This window comes from Hermetia illucens, chromosome 3 (assembly GCF_905115235.1).
Source record: "Hermetia illucens chromosome 3, iHerIll2.2.curated.20191125, whole genome shotgun sequence".
In the NCBI taxonomy this organism is placed as follows: Eukaryota; Metazoa; Arthropoda; class Insecta; order Diptera; family Stratiomyidae; genus Hermetia; species Hermetia illucens.
Genome location: NC_051851.1, coordinates 131,375,178 through 131,398,919, shown reverse-complemented (window position 1 = coordinate 131,398,919; position 23,742 = coordinate 131,375,178). Strand labels below are relative to the sequence as shown.

Below are 23,742 nucleotides of genomic sequence, written 5' to 3'. Positions count from 1 at the left end.
CTTTGTATCTAGAACTACACCCAGATACTTTACAAGGAGGAAAGCACCAATCTTTGTTCATTCAGCCGCGGTAGGTGGAATTCAAGTACCCTTGTCTTGGTGGTGAATAGCATCAGTTCTTAACGTACTAGTTCAACTTTTCGTTCATTTTGTCATTCAGCAATACGTCATATTTTCAAATATTAACTTTGTGTCGGTTTCCCCTGAAAAGTAGAGAAAATTGTGTAACTCGAAAATTACTAAAACGTTCTGAGAAAAGCCAATCTGGACAATGAATCGAATTCAGTAGTGTTTTATTTTATACAAAACCAGAGAATTTACATTAACTTTGCTAGCGGTTGACATATGTACATATATACATGCTTCTGAGCAAAGGAGACACACCTAACCAAAGGTGATAAAAGTGATAGCTGCTACGCCAAAAACACAATGAAATAAAACTTATGTGCTGACTGCGAACTTATTTGTTGTATTATAGTAAGATAACAACAAGTGTGACGGTGATATTTACCAGCACATTACTAAAGTCCAATTACTGGAGATATAATCAGCCAAGCATAATTGTTGCTAAAACCGTTTTAAGCCAAACAATAACTATACCTCCGAACCATGACTAGCAATGTTACTCGTGGGATACAAATATCTTAATTGCAATTCATTTTCGTAAAGCGCCAGCTCAAAATCATTTTTCAAACAGACTCAACCCCGTGAACTGTAACTAAATTGGGTTCTCTTCTATCCGCGGACTGGAAAGATTTATTACTGTTTATCAATTAAGAAACCACCCAGTGTTCATTCTCGCATTTCGAGCTAACAGCGCTGTTGTTTTCATTACTTTCCATAATGTAATCATTTTTTGAATCGAAGAAAAATAGTTTCAGGGAAAATAAGGTCAAGAATTCCACAGGAATTTTTCCGATATCCAAGTCATGCATTATACAAATACATAATGTATGTACACATAACACAATTTTACCTGAAATTACCAAATTCTGCAATCTCTTGTTTTATTCCTGATAATGTTTTGATTACTCCCATTGCAAACTTTCACCGTTAACTCCACTTCTTCCCTGGGGAAAACATTATTGTAAATTTTTGTAAATTACGGCCGTAGTATTTTTCCCGAATTTCCGGAGAAAAATGAAAAATGAAATTATGGAACGGAAAAAGGTAATACTCAATAAATATTCCCTGGCAGATAACTCTTAATAGCTCTTAAGAACGCGATTGCAATTTTTCCTCGTTTTTGCCTTTTTACAATTCTTCAAAATGTTGTTCGTTGGCCGCATTACACTTCTTACATACTTTTATCGAATGTGGGTTTAAAGAACAATTTCATTTTATCTTGGCATCTGTGAAATCTTTTATGAGTAGCCCACGGGTGTATGACAGAGCATTTTCAGCCCGCAATTACGATATCATCGCATATCAAATTCCGTGAAAAAACCTTTTGTAAATTCATATGATATCTTGGAGCAATCCTTTATGGAGCGGTAACTACTTCATGATGGTCATTGTTTCATTTCTTCTAGTAATGAGGTGGGCGCTTATATTTTTTGGCGTCCCTGGTCTGGAAGGATTGACAGGCTCCCTAAACAGCTAATATGAACATAAATGTATCTGTCATTAGTGCATGCTATTCTTAGCTTTACAGTTTGGAGTTTTGAGATATTACTCTTTTGATGTGGCATCCCAGACCGCAGCGTCTTTTGTCAATCTGCCTGTCCTCACATATTTCTTGTTTTTAATATATGTTTGTAGATATATTTCATGCTATGGTGCTCAGTAATCCGCAGTACCTCTAGTCAAGATCCAACTAGCCTTATAGAAAGCTATGAGCTGGAACAGCGTACAGCAATGATGATGCAGTGAATTGAGCTCCTCATTTGAGGTGTAGTTAATTTCTATATTCTTTCTTTGCCACCAGAAAAGAAAAATAAATGCTTTTCATAGTGCTCTCTTCTCCCCTCCGACACAACCCTGTCGTGGCAGGGTAGCCTGCAGTAGTTGACCACTACACCACGCGTTCAAGTTACGTCCGCGGCATGAATTTTGCTGGCCTCACCGGATTCATGTGCCCCTTCGTAGATATCTGTGAAAGACATGTTCTACCCTTCAGCAGAAACCATGCAGTTAGTGTCGACGCTAATAAGAACAAGTCCGGAAACCGGAAACTGGATGCTTCAGGTACGAAAGGTTTTGTGTATTTCTTAGTACGTAGCACATAATATATGCATATATTATGTGAAAATATCCATCTTCGAGTGATATTGACATTCATAGTCTTCAATTTGCAAAGAAGCAACAACTTTGACGCCTACATCACTGCAATTTTCGTGATGCTAGGATGAACTTAAGGAGGGTTTTGCAACCAATTACTAATAATACTATTACTATATACTATTATTAACTTTATTTGAACAGATATCGGTATGGAAGGTATTTCGGAGCCCAGGCACCATACTGTAGCACGCTGCTGATTTTTTTTTTGGGTAGTTTCTGAGAATGGCCCCTCAACCCCCCGCACTCCCCAGGTTCCCAACAAATGTCAAAACTAAGACCGGCTTCGAAAATGACTAACCGAGACCTTTAGTTTGGTACCCCAAATGATTGTATTTGCAAGTATGGGGACCCCCCCTCAAATCGACGAATGCGCGATCGTTCGCAGTTCCCACCTTTCTACCAAATTTGGTTTCAATCGCTATAACCGTCTCTGAGAAAAATGAGTGTAACCGACAGACAGACAGACAGTAAACCGATTTAAATAAGGTTTTGTTTTACACAAAACCTTAAAAACTGAAAACCCGAGAAAAGTCAGTCGTTGCGTTGCTGCCTAATCCTTTCAGAAAGCGGAAGAGGAAAGCTCGACAGAAGGAAACTTCCGTCACAAAAGTGTGTGGACTACAGGCTAAATGTTGCTTATGAGAACCTTCTCTTCCGCTTCTACCATGACAAACGGAAGAGAGAAAAACTAATGACGTGAACGCAACTGGTTTAAAACCGGCATGTGGAAACGGATACATGCACCATGGACACCATGAACCTGGGACGGCTCGCAGTCAACGGCAACTGCGCAAGGAGGCAAAGCCTCTTGGGAATGAGGACATAGGCATTGTTGCTATCCAGAGAAATCGAACACAAGGAAGCGGAATTCTCGGCGGGATGTACAAGTACACTTTGTAATGACTCGATAGTTTGGCGATGGTCAAAAACTATCCTCATTGGCGGAAGTTGACCTATGACAAGGGAAAAGAGAGAGATCTAAAAAAATAGTGAAATTGATCGTGAATATCAGCCCGCAGGTACTGAAAATCCACCGAAGCGTCTCCCCAAAACGCGCTTGCAGCCTTTTATGTTAGTCGAGCTCGACAACCGATGCGTGTCTCAGCGCTGCCATCTGAAAAAGGGGAAAAGGGGAATATCGAGCGAACCTGGCGGGAAATAACCCAAGAAACTAAAAGTGTGCTAGACTGTGCGCGTGAAACCCTAAAACTCGGGTCCCGATCGAGGAAGAAAACCCACGTCAAATCATATTCTTAAATGATGTCTCCCCTACCTCAAATATTAATAGGGCGCAGTGTGTGTCTCAATACTTGCATCGAAATATTGAAAACGAAGTTACATATGTTCAAACGTCACCATTTCGATCTTTGAAAATAATCGTTTTTGAAGTCCATACAAATTGAATTCACCTACTTTCTGGACGTGCCAATACCCAAAATACGAAAAATCAAACAATAAATCTTTGAGAAAATTAAAAACATAGAAAAAAGAACCAAAGCAATAGCAAGGAGAGAAAACGAAATGTAAGGGAAAAATAAAAACAAGTAGAAATAAATGGGAATGGATATCTTCATTTTACCGCGCTTTGTTGCATCAGAAATTTGTCGAGCGGCCACCGCAGTACGCACACGTCACTGTGAGCAAGTTGCAGACTAATACCGTTTTTTTACTCGCAGCGACACAATCCCGGCCACCATCAGAGAACGTATTCGATTTGAGGTCATCGCAGAAACTGGACCAAAAATCGATGGCAGCAGAGGCGACGGCACCAACAATACCAAGGCACACTGCAAACAATAGTTTCAGTACTCGCTGAAGCACCCTTCTTCACCTGAAGTCTCCGATCAGGTTGAGGACGAATTCTAAAGAGTGTGTATAGAATTTTCAGAAATCGATCGTTTGCATAGATAAGGTATTCTCAGGATCTATGCATCTCCATCAACTCCGAGACTTCTATCTCAAATCAATGATGAGATTGCATCTCGGCCGTGTGCTGTTATGTCGCTGTTACAACTACAATCACTTGTGCATTGGCTGTCAGATTGCACGGTCAGAAGATTGGCTTTTGCGTTATTAGTTGGAGTGACCGAAGAGATTCATTATTAAAAATTCGTCCGGAGCGGCGGCGGACTCAATAAGGCAGGACATTGCTAGGCTGATTCAAATCAGCAGTTTACAGGAACTATGCCATCCCCAGTGAAACACTCATAGTTGAACTTCTGGACACACTAAAGCAGAAACTTTCTGTAGTATCCTAAGAAGGACACGGTGCTGGTCCCCGCAGACACATGACCGATTACTTATTTACCAACCCTCTACAAATTCGTAACGTCCATTATTAGTGGAAAGGACAATGCACACGTCGAAACCGAGGAGCAGAAGGGCTGCCGAGCTGGATCAAGGGGTTACAAAGAGCAACTCATTATCGACTTGGTAGTTGTAGGGCAGGAAACTAGAGACCAGAGAAAGCTAATTAGTTGTTATATCGATTATGCCAAGCCTTTCGACAGTGTCCCGTATACCTGGCCAATTAATGTCCTAGGTCTGTTTCGCATTGATCCCAAACTAATAAAGTTTTTGGCAACAGTCATGAAAAGGTGGTATAACACCTTATCAGTGGCTTCATCTGAGGGTGCCAATACCTCAGAGCCTATATGGGAGGCGTCTCCTAGAGAGATTCGTTGGGTCATCTCTGGTTTTGCATGGCACTGTACACCCTTTCATGGTTTCTGAATGATACTAGAGGGCATGGTCATCAAGTATGGACTACGTGCTAAGTGCGAGCTTACACACTTAATATACTTAGATGACTCTAAACTTTATGCTGGGACTGACGACCATGTTAGAAGTCTGTTGCGAATAGAAAACATGTTCATCAGTGATATTCAGATGTAGTTTGGATTACACAAGTGTCGAATCCAAACCATCACGAGCCGCATGCCGGACATAGCATTGATGGCTTCCACATCCAAGCTATGATCGAGACAGGCTTCTACAAATACCAAGGAATTCTGCGAAGAACCCATGCTTGAGGTCTGAAGGATGCTCTGCTGCCCGAATTCCGGCGACGTATAAAGCTGGTTCTGAAATCGCGTCACGAAAAACACGTGAATTGCCTTTGTCAGCCATTTATCGATGGCTGTGTGCTGAGGAGTTCTTTGCTGAGACAGAATGATTTATGTGTGTCATTCTGGATGGCGTGGTCGCTGTGAGCTGAGCTGAGCTGAGCTTATTATGACAGAACGATTATACGACAAGTGCGGAATGTGTGGTTCGGCGTTAGAGACGTTGAACCATCTCATTTCTGCTGTACTGTAACTGCGATATATCGCGTATATTATTGATATCGTTATTCCTCATAATTATTTGGTATATTTGGACGAGCTCTACTCATACCTCACTAAGAAAAACTAGCTCTTAATCGCCGATGATTAAGAAAAACTCTCTTCCGAGGGGAAGGACGTCGATGACACCTGAAGTGAAGTAACTCCCATGCCCATGGTTATTATTTTCATTTTCATCTTGCAGCATGGTGCTATCGTAGTTTAGAGCGTCTACTGAAAGTGATTGTGACTAATCTTGACGATATTCGCAAATCACGTCCTATGAGGACCAGGAAATCTACTTGTAGATATTAACTGCCAGATTCTGGTCAGGGATGAAAAGCATACAAGTAGTGCAGCGCTACTCCCCAGTGAAAATTACTGATAGAAAGGAGATGAAGAATTTATGTCAGAAACTGAATATAGCACACGAGAGGTTGCCTATAAGAAACATGCGACATGTAGCTTAAATGTCAAGCTTTGCTCTGATAATACCTTGGAATATAATCTTGGGAACCATAAAAACAAAAACGACAACGACACGGTTACGGAAATAAAATAAAAACTATATACTAAATTATAAACCACATACAACATCTTCTTAAATTTCCGATGACCACTTAATGACTTGCTAAATTCTCAAACCGCCTAAAAAATGGAAGCCTTCGACGTAACAATCACGCAACCGACCGAGCCAGTGAAGAAGTTAGAAGTTAGACTAGCGGAAATAAAAACTCAGTCCATAGCTTCAGGCCCAGCACCACAATCGTAACTTGCAGCCTAGAACGGAAAAACATCTGGAAGAAATTAGGAAACTCTCAGATTGTATGAGGGATTTACAAACCTTCGACGGGAACCTAGTGCATTATCCTGGGTCCACAGCGTCGAATCGATTTTGCAGGACTATCAGATAGCCCGCAAGAAGACCATATTTAGGAATATATTACGCCACATCAGGCAAACGATAAGACCAGCCGATGCTGCCTTTACGTCATGTAACATTTTTGAAGGCGATTTGCTTAGCATAAAAAATTCTCTATCGCTTCATTACGCCGACAGGCGAGATGGTCGGACATTGAAACATCTGCTTCATTCAATGACCCAAGCGAATAAGAGTGCCAATGAGTTTTATGTTGCCATTAACCACCAATTATCACTATTCATTAACAACTTAATTACCGGAGATTATTCGCGTGAAACAGTCACTGTTTTGACTGAAAACTACCTTAGTCCTGCTTTGGACGTTTTTATACGCTGTCTGAATGGGGACTTATCCTAAATGTTAATCATTCAGAAACCTGAAACCCAGCCAGAAGCATATGCGTCTTGTCTAGAGATGCAAAATCTGGGCCTCAGATACATCCAAATCCACCACAGAAACTTCTCAACCAGAATCCCAACCCCTACTAACCAGGTTTGTTTGCCATACTATACTAAACCAAAGCCTCAGCAACTTGAGCAACATCAACAGTTGAAATTACCCGAAAGGAATCAAGCCTACAACATCCAATAGAGACCTCAAAATCAACCACTCCACCATTATTTCCCACCCAGACCCACTGAGCCGAAACCACCAATTCCCATGGAAATAGATCAATCCATTCAAACGCGTCAAATTACCAATATGAACAGACCATTCGACTTGCAATCCATAAAACACTCGAACGAGTCTGCCGGCATCCCGAGGAAACAACAGTGCATGTATAATTTGGAGGCTCAGGAACAACCAGATACGGTTTATGAAGATGAGTTTTGAAAGTACCAACCAGAGCCTGAAGACCAGATAAACCCTACGATGGACAATGCGGAAATGCAGGGGCGCCCGGAAATAGCATACTGCTTTTCCAATTCTGAGGTAAATTATAGAGTATTCTCCTCTGCCTCGTCTTCTTTTTCTATCATAGATATCGTCCTTATAGACTTTCCGGGTAAAATCATCCTCATCCATACGGATTAAGTGGCCCGCCCCCCGTAACCTATTGAGGAAGGTCATGGTATCGGTCATAGATGTCGTTATTGTGTAGGCTACAGAATCGTCCATCCTCATGTAGGGGGCCAAAAATTCTTTGGAGGATTCTTCTCTCGAACGCGGCAAAGAGTTTGCAATTCTTCTTCCTAAGAACCTAAGTCTCCGAGGAATACATGAGGACTGGCAAGATCATTGTCTTGTCCAGTAAGAGCTTTGAACCTATGGTGAGACGTTTCGGGCGGAACAGTTTTTGAAAGCTGAAATAGGTTCTGTTGGCTGACAATAACCGTGCGCGGATTTCATCAATTCAACTGTTATCGGTTGACATTTTCGACCCTAAATAGGAGAAATTATCAACGGTTTCAAAGTTGTATTCTCCTATCCTTATTCTTCCTGTTTGACCAGTGCGGAAAATTTACGCTATCAATGGCAATGAAGCTATAGAAACAAACGTAAGTGCAGAGATTAAAACCTCAATGATAGACCCTATTCACTCAAAAACCAAGTTGATATGCATCCAGAGGTGAAAAGGCAAATAGAGAAAATGCTCCAGAATGGCATAATACCCGCTTCCAAGAGACTCTATAATTCACCTATCTGGATTGTTCCTAAGAAGCCCAACTGCACAGGTTAGTGCGCAAGGAAACCTTCAGGCCGACTTGCAGGAATGTGTGGAGGTTAACTAGCAATTGTTTATATGAGATAGCATAGGATCTAAAGGTGATAACTTATATGGTCCCCGAAAGCATGGGGGGCAGAGCGTTTAGCGTTTTGGGAATTCTTAGAGCGAGCTGAAATATATTTCGACAAGCTCGCAACAACGGTGAGTAGGCCACAACAACATTTTCTGATCTAAGCAATTCATTTGAACTCTTTGGATTTCATCCAGAAAAATATTTTTTCTATTTGACTTTGACATATGTCAATTATGTAAATTAAATGTGAATTTCAAAACAATTCGAAACCTACCAAGCTACTAGGAGCATGTCAACACCACGGCAGGCAGAGGTCATTAGAAACCATAATTTCCCTCTCCAGGTATGAAATGTTTTGTATATTTCTTTCATAAAGAGATTTGAGTGTGCATTTGTCCCATTAGTATGTAGCACGTAATATACTTTGACCTAGTATAACTTTGTTAGTAATAGTGCAATTTTCACCAAATTTGGCAGGATCATGCTCTATGCTGCAAAATTTCGGGATTCTAGGGTGAACTTAAGGTAGGTTTTCCTGTCAATTACTAAAAATTATAGTAATGTACTATTATTAATTTTATTTGAACAGGTATCGGTATGGAAGGTATTTTGGAGCCTAGATTTTTTGGTTGGGTAGTTTCTGAGAATGGGTTCGTCAAAGAAATGATCACTTTCAATGGACGCTTCAAGTATTAAAGGTTTTGTGTATTTCTTTTATAAAGACGTTTGGGTGTGCACTTACACACAATATACGCATATATTATGTGAGAGTATTGACTTTCGGGTGATATTGACATTCAAAATCTTCAATTTCCAAAGAAGTGACAATTTTGACCCATTATAACTTTATTAGTAATGGTGCAATTTCCACTAGGTAGGATCAAGCTCTATATTAAAGTCTACATTGCTGCAAAATTTGGTGTAGCCAGGATGGACTTAAGGGAGGTTATGCCGCCAATTACTGAAAATTATAGTAATATACTATTATTAGCTTTATTCGTAAGGAATTCGATATGGAAGGTATTCCGGAGCCTAGCCACCATATAGTGCCGGCCTCTTGATTGTTTTCAGATTTTTCGGTTGGGCAACTTCTGAGAATGGCCCCGTTAATAAATGATCACTTTCGGCCCCTCGCACTTCCCCCCTTTCCTACAAATATCAAAACTAAGATCAGCTTCGGAAAGTACTAGCCGAGACCTTTCATTTGATATCCAACGTATTTGGTGAAAAAAGATTTACACCTCCATTTTGCATGCATGAGGACCCTCCTTAAATTCGACGTAAACGGATGTGACTCACTGTATGCGTGAGCGTTCACAGTTCCCACCTTTCCACCAAATTTGGTATCAACCGCTATAATCGTCTCTGAGAAAAATGCGTGTGACAGACAGACCGACAGAGAGTACACCGATTTTAATAACGTTTTGTTTTACACAAAACCTGCACATGGGTCTTCCGAAATTTGTTTGCTTCTAAGTGCAGCTCTAATCCAAACAGTTTTCAGAGGCAGTTTCTTGAAAATGAAATAATCTCTAAGCTTAATGCGGTAGCTTATGTATCTAATAGATATTACCAATAGATATCGTCCAAAGATACGACCTATCAGTCGTATCATTTCAAAAACAGTGACGAAATTCTCCTGCGAATATTTCTTTTTCCATAATAGTCAGATATTTTGACCTCTCCCAAGTTCAAATCGGATTATACAAAATGTCTTAATCCAGTTATTGTTATCGCCTCATGCTGATCTATCAATTTCTACGAAAAATTAAACTGACTTGAATTTTCAATATTTACCCCGGGTTACGCACCACAGTCGAAGTTCCCACAAACTCTTAATAGGCTCCTAACTTGCAATTAAAGTTGAGGTAAAGATAAGAACCCAAAAGATTTCAAAATCATGGTTCTCTCTCTTCCACAAAATGTCGTGAAATCGGAAATCTTAACAGAATATAATAAAAAAATTCCCAATTCAAAATATTCACCAGCTTTATATGATGTGTAATAAATGGATTGCTAACTTTAGAGATTAAGATAATTAATCGATAGATATCTTTTATCTTTATTTTTTCAGGTGGTCATGCTAAACATAACTCTTTATGCTAACATAGTAGATTGGAATCAAGAAAAAAATCAAAACATTTAAAAAAGAATCTTAGATGCGGGTTAGCGCATGCCAAGTAGCACATTAACATTTTTGGCTGATGACCCCCAGGTTTTTGCTACTAAATAAGTATAGCATTCATATTGAAATTATAATATTGATGCTGTATTAAGTACTATAAATTTCTTTTGATCGACATTTCTTTCGAATTTCACAGACGTTAATGCTCGATATCAAAACGCCAGTCTAATCTGAATTGCAGATCGTTATGAAAAGAGTAAATTTAACATTGTGGATAACGCCCGCTGCTGGTTGTTTTGCCTTCTTTGCTGCTAAGAACAAGTTCATAGCTCTGAATGTCTGCTTTCTCGATAATATTCTGTGAGATTCATGATGAAAGCAAGTTCCGTTATTTAGAAACCATATTGATAGCTTTGAACTCAGATGAAATATACGTTAATTATACTTCTTTATAGAGTTTCATAGATAACTATTGTATGATAGAACGATAATCATGTGTTTCATTTGAAAGAGATAATATTGGAATTAACACGATCCAATACTCAGCAAGAACTCTAAAAACTGAAAAGTAAGAAGACAATTGGAAAGTATCTATAGAATGAACGCTCAAAGCCAGCAATTATTTCTCATATCTGCTTATAATCTAAAAGATTGATCTTGATTGGTCTGTTTTTGCCAAATCTAAATTTCAACAAATTTTATTAATTGATCCTTTGAGTAAGACCGAGCAGAGTCAGGTTTTTTAAAAGATTATCATACTCGGTGCAGATTGAATGACAAGAAACTTTTTTATTTGCCCCAATAAATCACTTGAATCAAAAAGGCAAGTGTGAATAATTTCAAACAAGTTCTTTGAACTCATCAGATATTATCATATAACTATGGGAAAAAATCTGTTATAATCTATTATAGGCCCAATGGTGCAACTTTAGAATTCTAAATCGATACCGATATAAATCAGAGGAAACTGTAATTTCTTGATAACCATAACAAATTCGAAATCTATATCTAATATCTACAACAAATTATAAAAATTCACTTACCCGCACGTTCTCCATCATCAATCACTCTAATATCAGCGAATACTCCTAAAGATGCTCCGAAGCAAATTATGCAAATTATCCGAAGCAAATTTTCTAACATTCTGTTTGGTATTGTGTTGGCATTTATCAAGGGAAAATATCCGGCCAGAGGTTGTAAGGTTTTGAAATGAATTCCACTAAAAATGCATCCAGTAATGGAATTCATGCATATCAAGGCGTCTCTATTGTTCTCGAACTTGACCTTGGGTGGCACTGGAAAACAATGAAAATAATTTCATGTGAATGAATTAATTACGTGTATTGCTATCATTTTGAATTTGCTTTTCTTCATTTCTTACATATATAATGTTAATATTACAACTCAATCAACTAATGTACAAAAGCTGTTTTTATTGATATTATTTCCTGTAGGAGTCCCGCGCTTCAGGATTTATCAAAAAGCTTTTCAAAAGAAAACATTATTAAATCCTTCCACTCTTTCCACTGCTTGTGTTGCGTTTCTAAGATTTTATGTAAAATAAAACATTATTAAAATCACCGTTTCACCCGTTGAAATGAAATTCGATGACAATTTTCGAGCCGTACGCATACAGCAAATAAGACCATGTTACATACTGCCAACTATCGAGGATGCTCAGTTTACACTAGAGTGAAACAAGGAAGAAACTTACCCCGTGCAAGCATTTCAAACTGCAATCCTTCCATCATGAATTTAAGTGAAGCCAGTGTCAAAATACCGGAAAAAGAGCTTCAATCCGAAGCTACATATGCAAACGTATTGAAATCAAATGTTCAAAAGGAATTTCACAATAAAAGACAGCAGAAAAATCAAGAAGGATGGCTTATATCACCCTCGCAATCTTGGAACAAATTCATAATGCAATGATGATAATAAAATAACCGTTGGTGCGACAATCCAATTGGAACTTGAACTTGTCCTTTGAAGCCACTCTACCACACTTCGGGGATTACGTATCTTATCGCTAAGAAGGACACGATGCAGACCCCGCAGACACAAGGCCGATTACTTGCTTACCAACCACATATTCATAACATCCATTATTAGTGGAAGGGTCAATGCGCTCCTCGAGACCAACAACATTTTTTCCGAGGAGGAGGAGTACTGCCGAGTTGGATCATGGGGTTGCAAAAAGCAACTCATCATGATGTAGGAGAGGCAACTACAGGCCAAAGAAACTTCTTTAGTTGCTATATCGATTATGCCAAGGCTTTTGGCAGCGTCCCGCATACCTGGCCAATCGATGTCCTACATCTGCATCGCATTGATCCGTAACTAATAAAGTTTTTAACCACAGTCGTGGAAGGGTGGCATACCAGTTTATCAGTGCGTACATCTGAGGATGTCAATATCTCAGAGCCGATCCATATACAGAAGGACATCTTCCAGGGGGTTTCAGTGGTTTTGCATGGCACTGAATCCCCTGTTGATACCCTGAAGACATGTTTAGCCGTGATATTCGGATGGAATTTGGATTAAACAAGTGTTGAATTCAAGTTATCCGCAAAGATCATCACGAGCCGCATGATAGATATAGCGTTGGTGACCCCCACATCGAAACTATTACCGAGGCAAACCTCTACAAATACCTAGGAATTCTGCAAGGAACCAATGCGTGTTCGAATTCTAGGGACGTGTAAAGCTGGTGTTGAAATCGCATCTCTCTGGGGAGAATAAAATAAACGCATTGAATATATTCACTATCCCTTCACTGGTTTATGCATTCGGAATATTTCGAACGACGAAAGCCGACCCGAAAAACGTCCAGCGGTGGATTATTATTATTATTATTATTCTGTTAAGGGAAAGTCGCACCGCGTCCTTGAAGAACTATTGAGCTCCTTTTACTGGTTATAGTGTACCTATTGATCATAGTATCATAGCGGTGGATACGGACAGCTATGTCCAAATTCCGAATGCGTCATTAAAACTCTGGGCTCCACGGCGGAACTCTTTCGCGACATCGGAGGTAGGGGCGTGGTTGACGTGGTGGTACAACATCACCGCTAAGTTGACTCGTTCCACGCTTATTTTACGGCAAAGAGCAAGTGAGTCGCTTGCATGCGGCTGTCTGTAAGGCAGAGTGTAGACTGCCTCCACGTAACTTGAAGGATCCTCTAAGTGGGATGAAGTCGGACCAAAAGCGGATCGATGAATGGAAGTCGAAGGCAATGCACAGTAAACACATGAATTGTCTTTGGCAGCCATTTGTCGATTTGCATTTGTCGAACAGATGACTGTGTGCTGAGGAGCTCTTTGCTGAGAGGGTGGGGTTCATGACCGCCATTCACGACGACGCCGACCCGAGCTTAGAAAAAGCTGATAATGAAAGAACGGGTGGCGGACGACCAGCGCAGAATGTATGGCGTTAGAGACGTTGGGCTATGTCATTTCTGGCTCCACTGTTATGACACCGGTGCACACAAAAACAGGCATAATGCTGTATGTAAGGTGATCCATCAAAACCTTGCGTACCGGCATGGACTGGTTACGGGAACATGTCCGGTTTACCGATATGAGCCGGAAGTACTTGATAATTCTGCTTACAGCATGTGATGGGGCCGGCAAGTTCTGACTGATTGCCAGACGAGTGCCTCCTCGAAATATACGTGGAGAAGAAGGTGAATTATGAGCCACTGGCTCGAGAAATCCAAGAAATTTAGCGTCTCGAGCCGGTGGTTCAAGTTTCCATAATATTGTCAGCTACAGATATTGTACCTAAATCCCTCACGGCTTCCCTTGATATCCTGAGATTCTCACACAGTCTGGTTCAAACCATGCAGAAATATACCGTCCTGCATTCGTGCTCACTGTTGCGTCGAGTTCTGGACGGATTCTCCCATTGACTTACCACCGGCCACTACCACCAGCGCCCCTTTATAATTTACGTAGGTAGGATCGTCCGAGTCGAAATGTTTGGCACCTAGTGCTAGAATTAGGTAAAATGCGACATCTGCCGAGATTGTGATAACTCGGAAAAAATAATCGTTAAACCCTTCCATACCATAATGAGTACTACAGCGCACTGTAGGAGGCAATTTGGTTAGCGTTGCACTCACCATTAATTATTACCCTGTTTTGACTCAAGTACTCATTCATAGCCCAGTCGGCTGGTATACAACATCCAGTCACAATAGAAACCCATCTACCGCCAGTAAGATTTGAACCACGACCTTCTGTAATTCGCTCTATTCACTGAGCCACCCGAAGACAAGCACGGCAGGTAATGGTGCAGGAACTAATCCAGAATCAATCCAGAATGCTACAAGTTTTCAGTAAATTAACCACTGTAATACAAAAGGTATAAACAAACATAAACTGCAATGTTTCCTCAATAACAATGAAATAGGTGTCATGGTTTCCTCTAAAATACACCTAACGGATAAATACAATGCCCGCATTTTGGGAAATTCGTCTTTACGTGAAGATGGAAAATATATTAATTATTGTTAATTTCCCCTTCAGATATTTTTTCATAATAATACAAAACTATTAATTTATTATGTGTTTTATTTATTTTATCGTAAATCCATAGTTTCCATGTTCTCTAGAATAAAATGAGCCGGTTGCGCCGGCGTTCAAATCGAGAGAAAGTTCGTAGTTCTTTTTGGCACCGGCCTCCTCTCAGGCCGCTAGCTGTGTCGGCGGCAATGAATGCGTCGAGAGAGGCGAATTCACTGCCGAGATGAGCTCTTGGTTCGTGCTCCGATGTACTCCCGCAGCATCAAAGGATTCACATTCAGCAATAAGAAACATCCGCTGATGGTGGTACTATTATCCTTATAAAATCTCAAGCATTATATCCTTCAGGACTATTGTGCCAATTACCTACAAGCAATGCCTATTCGACCAACAGAAATGTACGATTACATAACTTTATCATCAATCTACTCACCTTCAAATTTCAAAATTAGCGCCTAACAATGTCAGGATTCTTTTTGACTCTGGAAAATAGGTCCATAGCAGCAGGAGATTCCAACGCAAAATATTTGCACTGAGACTCCCGACTAGTCAAACCCAAAAGTAAGGAGTTCTGAAATGTTGCAAGTGGTGCAAAGGAATATGATTTCATTTCATCTGAGCACCCAACCTAGTGACCGAGCACCATAAAACCCCGGATTTTATCGAATTTAGAATTAAAAAATATCGATTTCAAGTGAAACACATTACCAACTCCTAACAAAATACTCAATTGTAATGATGCAGGTGTTCCACCAGCGATCTGAAGAAAGCGAGACTGAAGCTCTTACGAACAAATTAACAAACTGGCTGAAATATCGTAAATATATAACCTCTCACCAATGGAACACTTCTGAACACGAAGCGTGACATTGGCCTAGCCGTTAAAAGTTGCATTAACCTGGCTGCACGACTACCCAAAAAACCAAATCAGGCAATCGATTCAAGCCCTCAGCGCCTATCTTAAAAATGATCCACAATAAACGTAACTTGAGTCGTGCATGGCAAGTACATCGTTCCCCAAAATTAAAAGCCAAAGGTAACAAAAGGTCTACGAAAAGCTCTGAACGATAAAACTCAACAGAGTAAACAAAATTTCCTCAGATGTTTAGCGGACACTGACAATTCTCTTTGAAAAGCTTGTTGGAATCTAAAAAGACCAAAACATCATTCACCGCCGTTGCGCCTAGGAAATAGTCACTGGACCCGAAGTAACGCTACCTAGTGAAAAACAAAATTTATCTTCCTGAATGCTCATCCTTAAAGCGAACCTCTGCTTCAGGGTTAAAAATGTTGGTCGCATCAGCACATAACTCAATCCTGAACAAACATGATACCATGAAAAAATGGAGGCAAAATGGTCAGAGCTTTTCATGCTGTTAAACATCTGAAAAAGATCTTCAACAGGAAGGCACATATTGGGGGGAAAGACCCAATGCAAATGGCATCATACTCCTTGACTTATCAAAAGTGCTTGAGGGACTGCAGGCATCAAAGATTCTGTCGTCCCTAACAAGTCGTAATATAATTCCCCATTTTACTTCCAAAAAAGGCATGGTCAAATAGAACAGGTTCACGGTAACATTTCGGCAATATGACAAGCCTCCAAACACCAAAAAAATCTTGCCCAGGCTTTCGACAGAACGTGGCACAAAGGACTTGGCGAACATATAAAAGATAGGCCGTCTCAATTAAGATACAAAAGCTTCACATCATCCTATCAAAACGAGTATCTGCAAGGGATAGTAATAGGGTCATTACTCTATTTGATATACTCGTGTCTGTGAGTTGATGATAATTTGCTTATATCTATGTTCGCGGACGAAACATCGAAGTTAAATAACACAAGTAAAACCAAAAGCAAAATGTTCCTACCAACCTTCTCCAACAAAACCAGTCGAAGATCCCTCGAAAAATAGCAAATGCACCTTGTCTCATCAACAATAGTAGCTCACATCGAGACCTAAACACTCCTCTCGTAGATGACGAAATAGTCAAATTAAAAAATATCGAGAAAAACTGAAAAATCACCCCTTCCCAGAAAATTGTTACATACTTTTCATTGACATATCAAAAATAATCTTTTCTTCACCTTAGAATACCGCAAAAGCTAACCTATTAATGATCAAAAATTCCACAGACTAGGAACGAACTTATGTTCTTTTACTCGGTAAAATTCGATTCACAATCAAAAGATCCCATTAGAATATAAGACAATTGCCAATATTTTACATGCGAAGAACGAGAAGTCATGATTATTGCGAACGAGCATTACCTCATTTTGATGTTGCCTTTACCCCACATAATTCAAATTTTCCTGTTACTCACAAAATCAAAATCACCTTTAACATCAAAGCCAACCGAGAGAACAGATTCGCAGTCGATAGTCTTTATCAGCACTCGATAGTCGCCTCGGTCACTTGTAAAAGGAAATATTACGTACACCAACGGCATACACACATCAACCAAAAGGCGACGTTCATTCAAATCCGTAACATTTAAAAACAATTACTTAAAGTTCAGAATCTGTATCCCCTTATTCGCATGCACTAGAAATAATTTTCTGTCCTAAGCTAGCCCGAAGCCAGCCTAAAGTCATCCCCAAATCAGCCTAAAGCAAGCCCAAAGCTAGCCCGATACTCAGCGCCGTCATCAACAATTGCCGCCGCGACTTAAATTACGAAGATCGGTAATATTAGATGACATCATATTACAACATGACCTTTGGAAGCCAGTGTTAGGTGAAGCGATAATGTTAAGTGATGTTTTAATGTTTGGCAATGGTTGGATGGCGCTCGGTGATCTTAATGTGATATCATAATATTACATACATAATCATAAACTCCTCTCTACTTGATACGCTGGATGGTGGGTCAAGAGTTTCGTGACTTCATCTAGATCAGACCTTTGACCAGAAGAAGAATAGAATTTTACTATATTTTTCAGAAAATGACTGCAGGCTCCTTTTAAATTCAACAAGGAAGTAAATTGCAAAATATTCGAAGTGAGGGACATATTTTCATGTTGTCGTTGTCGAGGCTCTGAAGCCCGTTTCGGGGAATGGTCTTCTGAGCGTCCTTTCTACAAATATTTTGATCAATCAATTGCGTCCTTAAATTTCAAAATGCTTCGTCAGCAAAATCTGCCCAGCACTTTTACTGTACTTCCATCACCGAGCAAGAAAGAAACAGTCCGTGCAATTCATTGGTTTAAAAACCATAAAGCGCCAGGAGCCGATGGAATTACAACGGAACTTGTTAAACATGGCGGTAACAAACTACACCAAGCGGTTCATCAACTGATGCTGAAGGTGTGGGACAGCGACGTAACGAGGTATTATCTTTTCAGATGGAGCGGAGATATCACGCAATGCAGCAATTGTAAGATATTCTCTCCATGCTCTTCAAGTCCACTCAACTACTGGCCTACGCTGACGATGTTGACATTATGGGGGGAACAACCCGAGATGTACAGTCTACCTTTATCCAAGTCGGGTGAGCTGCACATTAATAAGGGCAAAACGAAGTACATGGTGGCAACGGCGGCGCCAAAAACCAAAGAACGAACAACATCGAGTCGTCGTTTGACCAAAACAATAAAGATAGGAGATTGCATCTTTGAGACCGTTGAAAATTTTTCCTATCTAGGGTCGCAAATCACAACCGATAACGATGAAATCCGCACACGGCTGTTGGCGACCAAAAGAACCTTTTCCAGCTTACAAAAACTGTTCTACTCGAAACGTCTCACCACAAGGTCAAAGCTCTTACTGTACAAGACAATGATCTTGCCAGTCCTCATGTATTTCTCGGAGACCTGGGTTCTTAGCAAGAAAAACTGCGAACTCTTGGCCGCGTTTGAGAGAAACCCTCCGAAAAATGGTTGGCCCCTACATGGGGATGGACGATTCGACAGCCTCTATAAGAATGAAATCTATAAGCAATGCAACGACCGTCTGGTTGTGGATAAAATGCGGCTCAATAGGTTGCGGTGGACCGATCACTTAATCCTACGATTGAGGATAACGCTTCCCAGAAAGTCCATAAGGCCAATATCTATGGTAGGCCTACAATTGTAGAATATTCGATATGTACGATAAAAGCCTAAACTAGTTTATTTCCTGAAGGAATTGCGAAGAAGATAAAGTCCAAGTGTACTAATGATTTAGGTTACAAACATATTGAGGATGTTGAATTCTATCCATCCAAGACAATAATTGCTTTAAAGGTTAGGCGGTAGAATACTATACTGGCACTAGCAGGATACTTATGGTATAAGCGGTCGGATAAATCCTATATACCTCTATGCAGCTGCAGTCTAGTGAGTTCGAATCCTGACTCTTTACGGGAGGACGTGGAGGTCAGAAGGATAAAGCAACAAAAGGGCATAAAGGCCCAGATCACACTCCTCAACGGTTTTGATTGTTCATTGTGACTGAATTCCAATTGCACTAAGATATACACTTTGTTAGATAATATTTCCTTTCCTGAATTCAACGTGGCACTCGGGTCACAAGTTTTGCGGTACCACACATGCGTTCGAATTGCTATTTTTAAGATGTTATTGAAAACAAAATCTTATTAATATCTGTCGTAGAGAAATCGAAATATCCTGGATTACATGAAGGCTTGAGGGCGCTATGATTATATCTAAAAAATGCAAAGGCTCTCCAGTTTTTGAAAGCGTACGTTAAAGGTAGTGAAAGTTAAAAATATCACTACAAATACTAACAGATTCAAAAGTATTCTCCCAATTAATGAAGGTTGCTCATCTCGAGAAGTCTGTGCAATAGTGGTATTATTATTATATTTTTTCAGCATGATTTACTACATCTGATCACCAACCCTAATGGAAGGAGCACAATCACTGCCAGGAATAGCGATCTGTTCAGAATTACGCGATTCATGTATCTCACCTCAGATTGCGGAAAGAGACCAAAAAGAAGAAGTGGAAGCTATATTTAAGAGTGTTAATTTACCAATAGTCTGAATGCTTTCGTTTCGATACAATCTAAACAAATCTTTAAATTCCATTTTTCACTCAAATATCAGCTTTCTCATTGTTTCACGTCCCTCCATGAAACGATCATCATTCAAACCGATTTATAAAGAAAATCGCGCTGCAATCAAAATTTCTAAATTGAAAACAATTCTACCACGTTCTCCCCAGTGCATGTATCTTCAACTGCTGCTGCTGCAAACAATCTATGAGTTCTTACTAGTTTTTCCTGAATCCGAGGTGATCAGCTTAATGATCTATGACCCTTTAATCATTAGACATGCCATCATGGCTAAGCATTAGGCGATATGACTCCGATGATGTGTAAGAAAAATAATAACGACCAATTTCATCCTCATTTTCGCTGTCTAAGGATTGACCTAAATGCTAGAAGATATTCTCACGAAACTTTAGTAAGAGGCTTGTCTAAACAAATTATGACGACCTAGATAGATTCTGTTTCACGGGCAAAGGTTCAAAATTGTCAGAAAATTAGTAGCTGGATTACAGGTAAGCTACTGGTTCTGCGCGGTATGTTACGTGTGCAAACCGGAAGACATTTACTAGAATTTAAGAAGCGTGTGAGTAGGTGTTTTGGATGAGGCACGAGAAGTAATGTTCAGAGTGAAAGCATTTTTATCTTATTTGTTTGTTTGGACATTTATTCTTTGCTATTAGTCATACAAACGACTGAGGGCTTCACATTTTGCTGCATATTGTCATGATACGAACTCAATCTGTAGACTTATGAGTAGGGAAAATATCGTGATGGCATGCTAGCTGTGTGGGCAAGAAAGCAGCCTCATAATTCGCATAAACAAGTGTACCTCGGGCTACGTTCCCATCTGGATTATGGGTTTTCAAGAAATTTTGCATAGAACGCCAGCGCAACATGAATCGAGCGGGGCAAACCAATTTTATTAAACAGAAACAATTTGATAATGTTAAACTGCTGAAACTCTCTATGATCAAAGAAATATGTGCATATATAGGTATGCTCAAAAAGAACAATCCTCTACTTTCTCTTATCAATCAAAGATTGAATATTCAAGACCAAATAGTCAAAAATTTGCACGAAAAGTTCACACAGCTGAGAAAGAACGATCTGATAGTAGCATTTAATGGCTGCTCTGAAAATAACAACATGAAACGTAGACGAACTTACCAATTGCACTGGGGAAAAATTAACATTTCCAATGTCAAAAACATTAACGCTTATTTTCCGAACTACATATGGCGAATTAACTACATAAAAGTATTCTAAATTTAATACCCTATCAAACTCCCCACTCGACGGATAAAGTGATTGGAGATACATTAGGAAAAATATCGCAAATCACTTCGAAAGTGAAATAGGTCATCAGATATTTCAATTTACAACTGTCGCTATTCATACGAACAAAAGAAAATTGCCAGTGGTTCCTATATATTGACCACCAGTGAGTATCTCTCCATCAAAAATTATACCAAAATCCACAAACTTTTAGGAGATTATTTTATTTTATTTATTTCATGCCGTTACCCCTATATTCAGCAGCTGAAATGTGCATCAATTGTCGTGCCAGCTTGCAGAGCTGCGAAAGAAGTTATACGCATTTAAAAAGGAAGTTCACCATGTGAACCCATCCAGGTAAGGCCATCTCGTATCATGAGATCCTGCTAGGGCGTTCAAAAATAAATCGTCGGGAGGGAGCCAAAAAAAAATATTGTGCCATCGTATAAAACAAAACCTTATTAATTAAAATCGGTTTACTATCTGTCTGTCTGTTTGCCCGTCACACGCATTTTTTCGGAGACGGTTTTAGCGATGACCACCAAATTTGGTAGGAAGATGGAAACTATGAACGCCCATGCATACCGTGAGTTACATAATTCTATGTCGAATTTAAAGGAGGTCCCCATACAGACAAAAGGGGGTTGTACATTTTTTTTCATCACATATAGCCATGTGGGGTTTCGACATTTGTTGGAAAGGTGGTGAGTGAGGGGGGTCAAAAGTAATCATTTCTTTAACGGATCCATTTTTAGAAACTACCCAACCCAAAAATCTGAAAAAAATCAAGAGGCTGCCACTATATGATGCCTAGGCTCCGAAATACCCTCCATAGTAATTGTCTGCAAAACCCCCCTTATCGCTTCTTTGCAAATTCAATACAGAATGTGGATATTGTCACATAATATATGGATATATTACGTGCTAAGTACTAATGGGACAAATGCACATACAAATGCTTACGAAATGCAGGGCAAAGGTTGCCGCAATTCATTGAAGAGGGAGCAAGTTAATAGAAAGATGGTACAACTGATGGCCATATTCGATCAGTTTTCCCATCGTTTGTCAAACAGAGAAAATCTAATCTGCCAGAATAAAGTCCCTCTGTTGTGCGCTGATAAACTTCTGGGCATATGGGACTGTTGAGCTGAACTGTTAATAAAAATGCTCAACCCACTACTCCAATGTGCCATAAGGTCGGAGATAAAATTTTCATTTTTGTCTCCACAGCACAAGCATCGGAGTGTAGATAGCGTCACCCTGCTGACTTGTTGGTAAAACTTTCACGCCTTGTGCGGTTGCCCCCTAAACTTCTCCAAATCACAGATCTATTGGTTTTTCCAGGCTATCTTCTCTGTCTGTAAGGTCCCACTGAGGCTAAATATGTTTGTGGTCGTACCGATTATAACGTTCTTCAGGAGGTTGTGGTGATCCTTCAGAATCTTTGTTAGCTGAGGTTCAAGGTGGTGTTTTAATTTTTTTTTTTTTAACCCGGAGCACCTCAATGAGCTGACTACCAAAGACTATATACCATAATAATATTCTTGACGCGACAATCTAATTGGATTTGACCTACAAGCGTGTTGGAGTACTCCATTCACATCCGTAATTGAACACTGCAAGACACTCAGGTACTCATTCACAACTGAGTCGACTGGTGTCCGCCATTCAATCACGACACAAATCCTATTAACACCAGTGACATTTGTGTACGGTTGTCAGCCCCCTTCGAAGACGAGTTGGTACAAACTGTCCCAATTTTAGGCGCGGGAGTTTCCACTTCATTTTTCTCCATTTTCAGTGTGGGCGTGGAGATATGGTTTGGTGGTGGAGTTGTTGATGTTCGTTCAGCAGGTGTTTTCCTTTTTTTATGTCCATTCATGGCTTTGGGTTTGAGACCTACACTATCTTTTGACGGCTAATGCATGGTTTGTGCTCAAAACAGTAGGAATACAGGCAAGGCTCGGTGAAATCAAAGGAATTTCGTCAATCAATTGGATGTGCGATTCCATACATCACAGCTTTCGTTTGTTTCCTGTTCACTTGTTTATGAAGTACATGGCATTCGCACGGTTTATTAGTTGTTATTTTTTCCACCATATTTTATTTTCGATGAAACTGAGTCTCACTATCATCGTACTTAATGGTACGCAAGTGATAAGTTTACAACAATGAAGCCAAACGCAATGCCCAATACGACACGTCCATGGCGACTAATACTCTACTCCCTCAACCATCACGCCGTCATCGCAGTTTTTAGTGTCCCAAACAAGTCGGAATACCGGAAACTGCACGCTTCGGGTTCGGGTTTTGTGTTCATCTTATGTTTTCCTAGCACGTTTTTCAAGTCATACTTAGCTAAGAATCAATGGGCAATATTCCTTCATATACTGCGAAACTTCAAGGTGTGCTTATGTACATATTAAGGAGAAATATATATTGTGCTCATCCCAGGCAAATAATGCTTATTACTATGTGCTGACGCATACATATATACATATGTGCGCTTCTAAATTGACCCAATATATCTGAATATTTCCATTATATTCTGTGCA

General features: G+C 39.8%; 1 protein-coding gene across 1 annotated transcript in view; it reads right to left on the bottom strand.

Annotated features, from left to right (window-relative positions):
* The window catches only part of LOC119652951, a 79,792-nt gene that overhangs the window by 31,661 nt on the left and 24,389 nt on the right, over positions 1–23,742 (bottom strand). The window contains exon 2 of the mRNA XM_038057344.1: positions 11,439–11,690. Within this exon, the coding sequence (XP_037913272.1) occupies positions 11,439–11,643 (205 nt within the window). The 5' untranslated portion in view covers positions 11,644–11,690. The remainder of the gene's footprint in view (positions 1–11,438; positions 11,691–23,742) is intronic.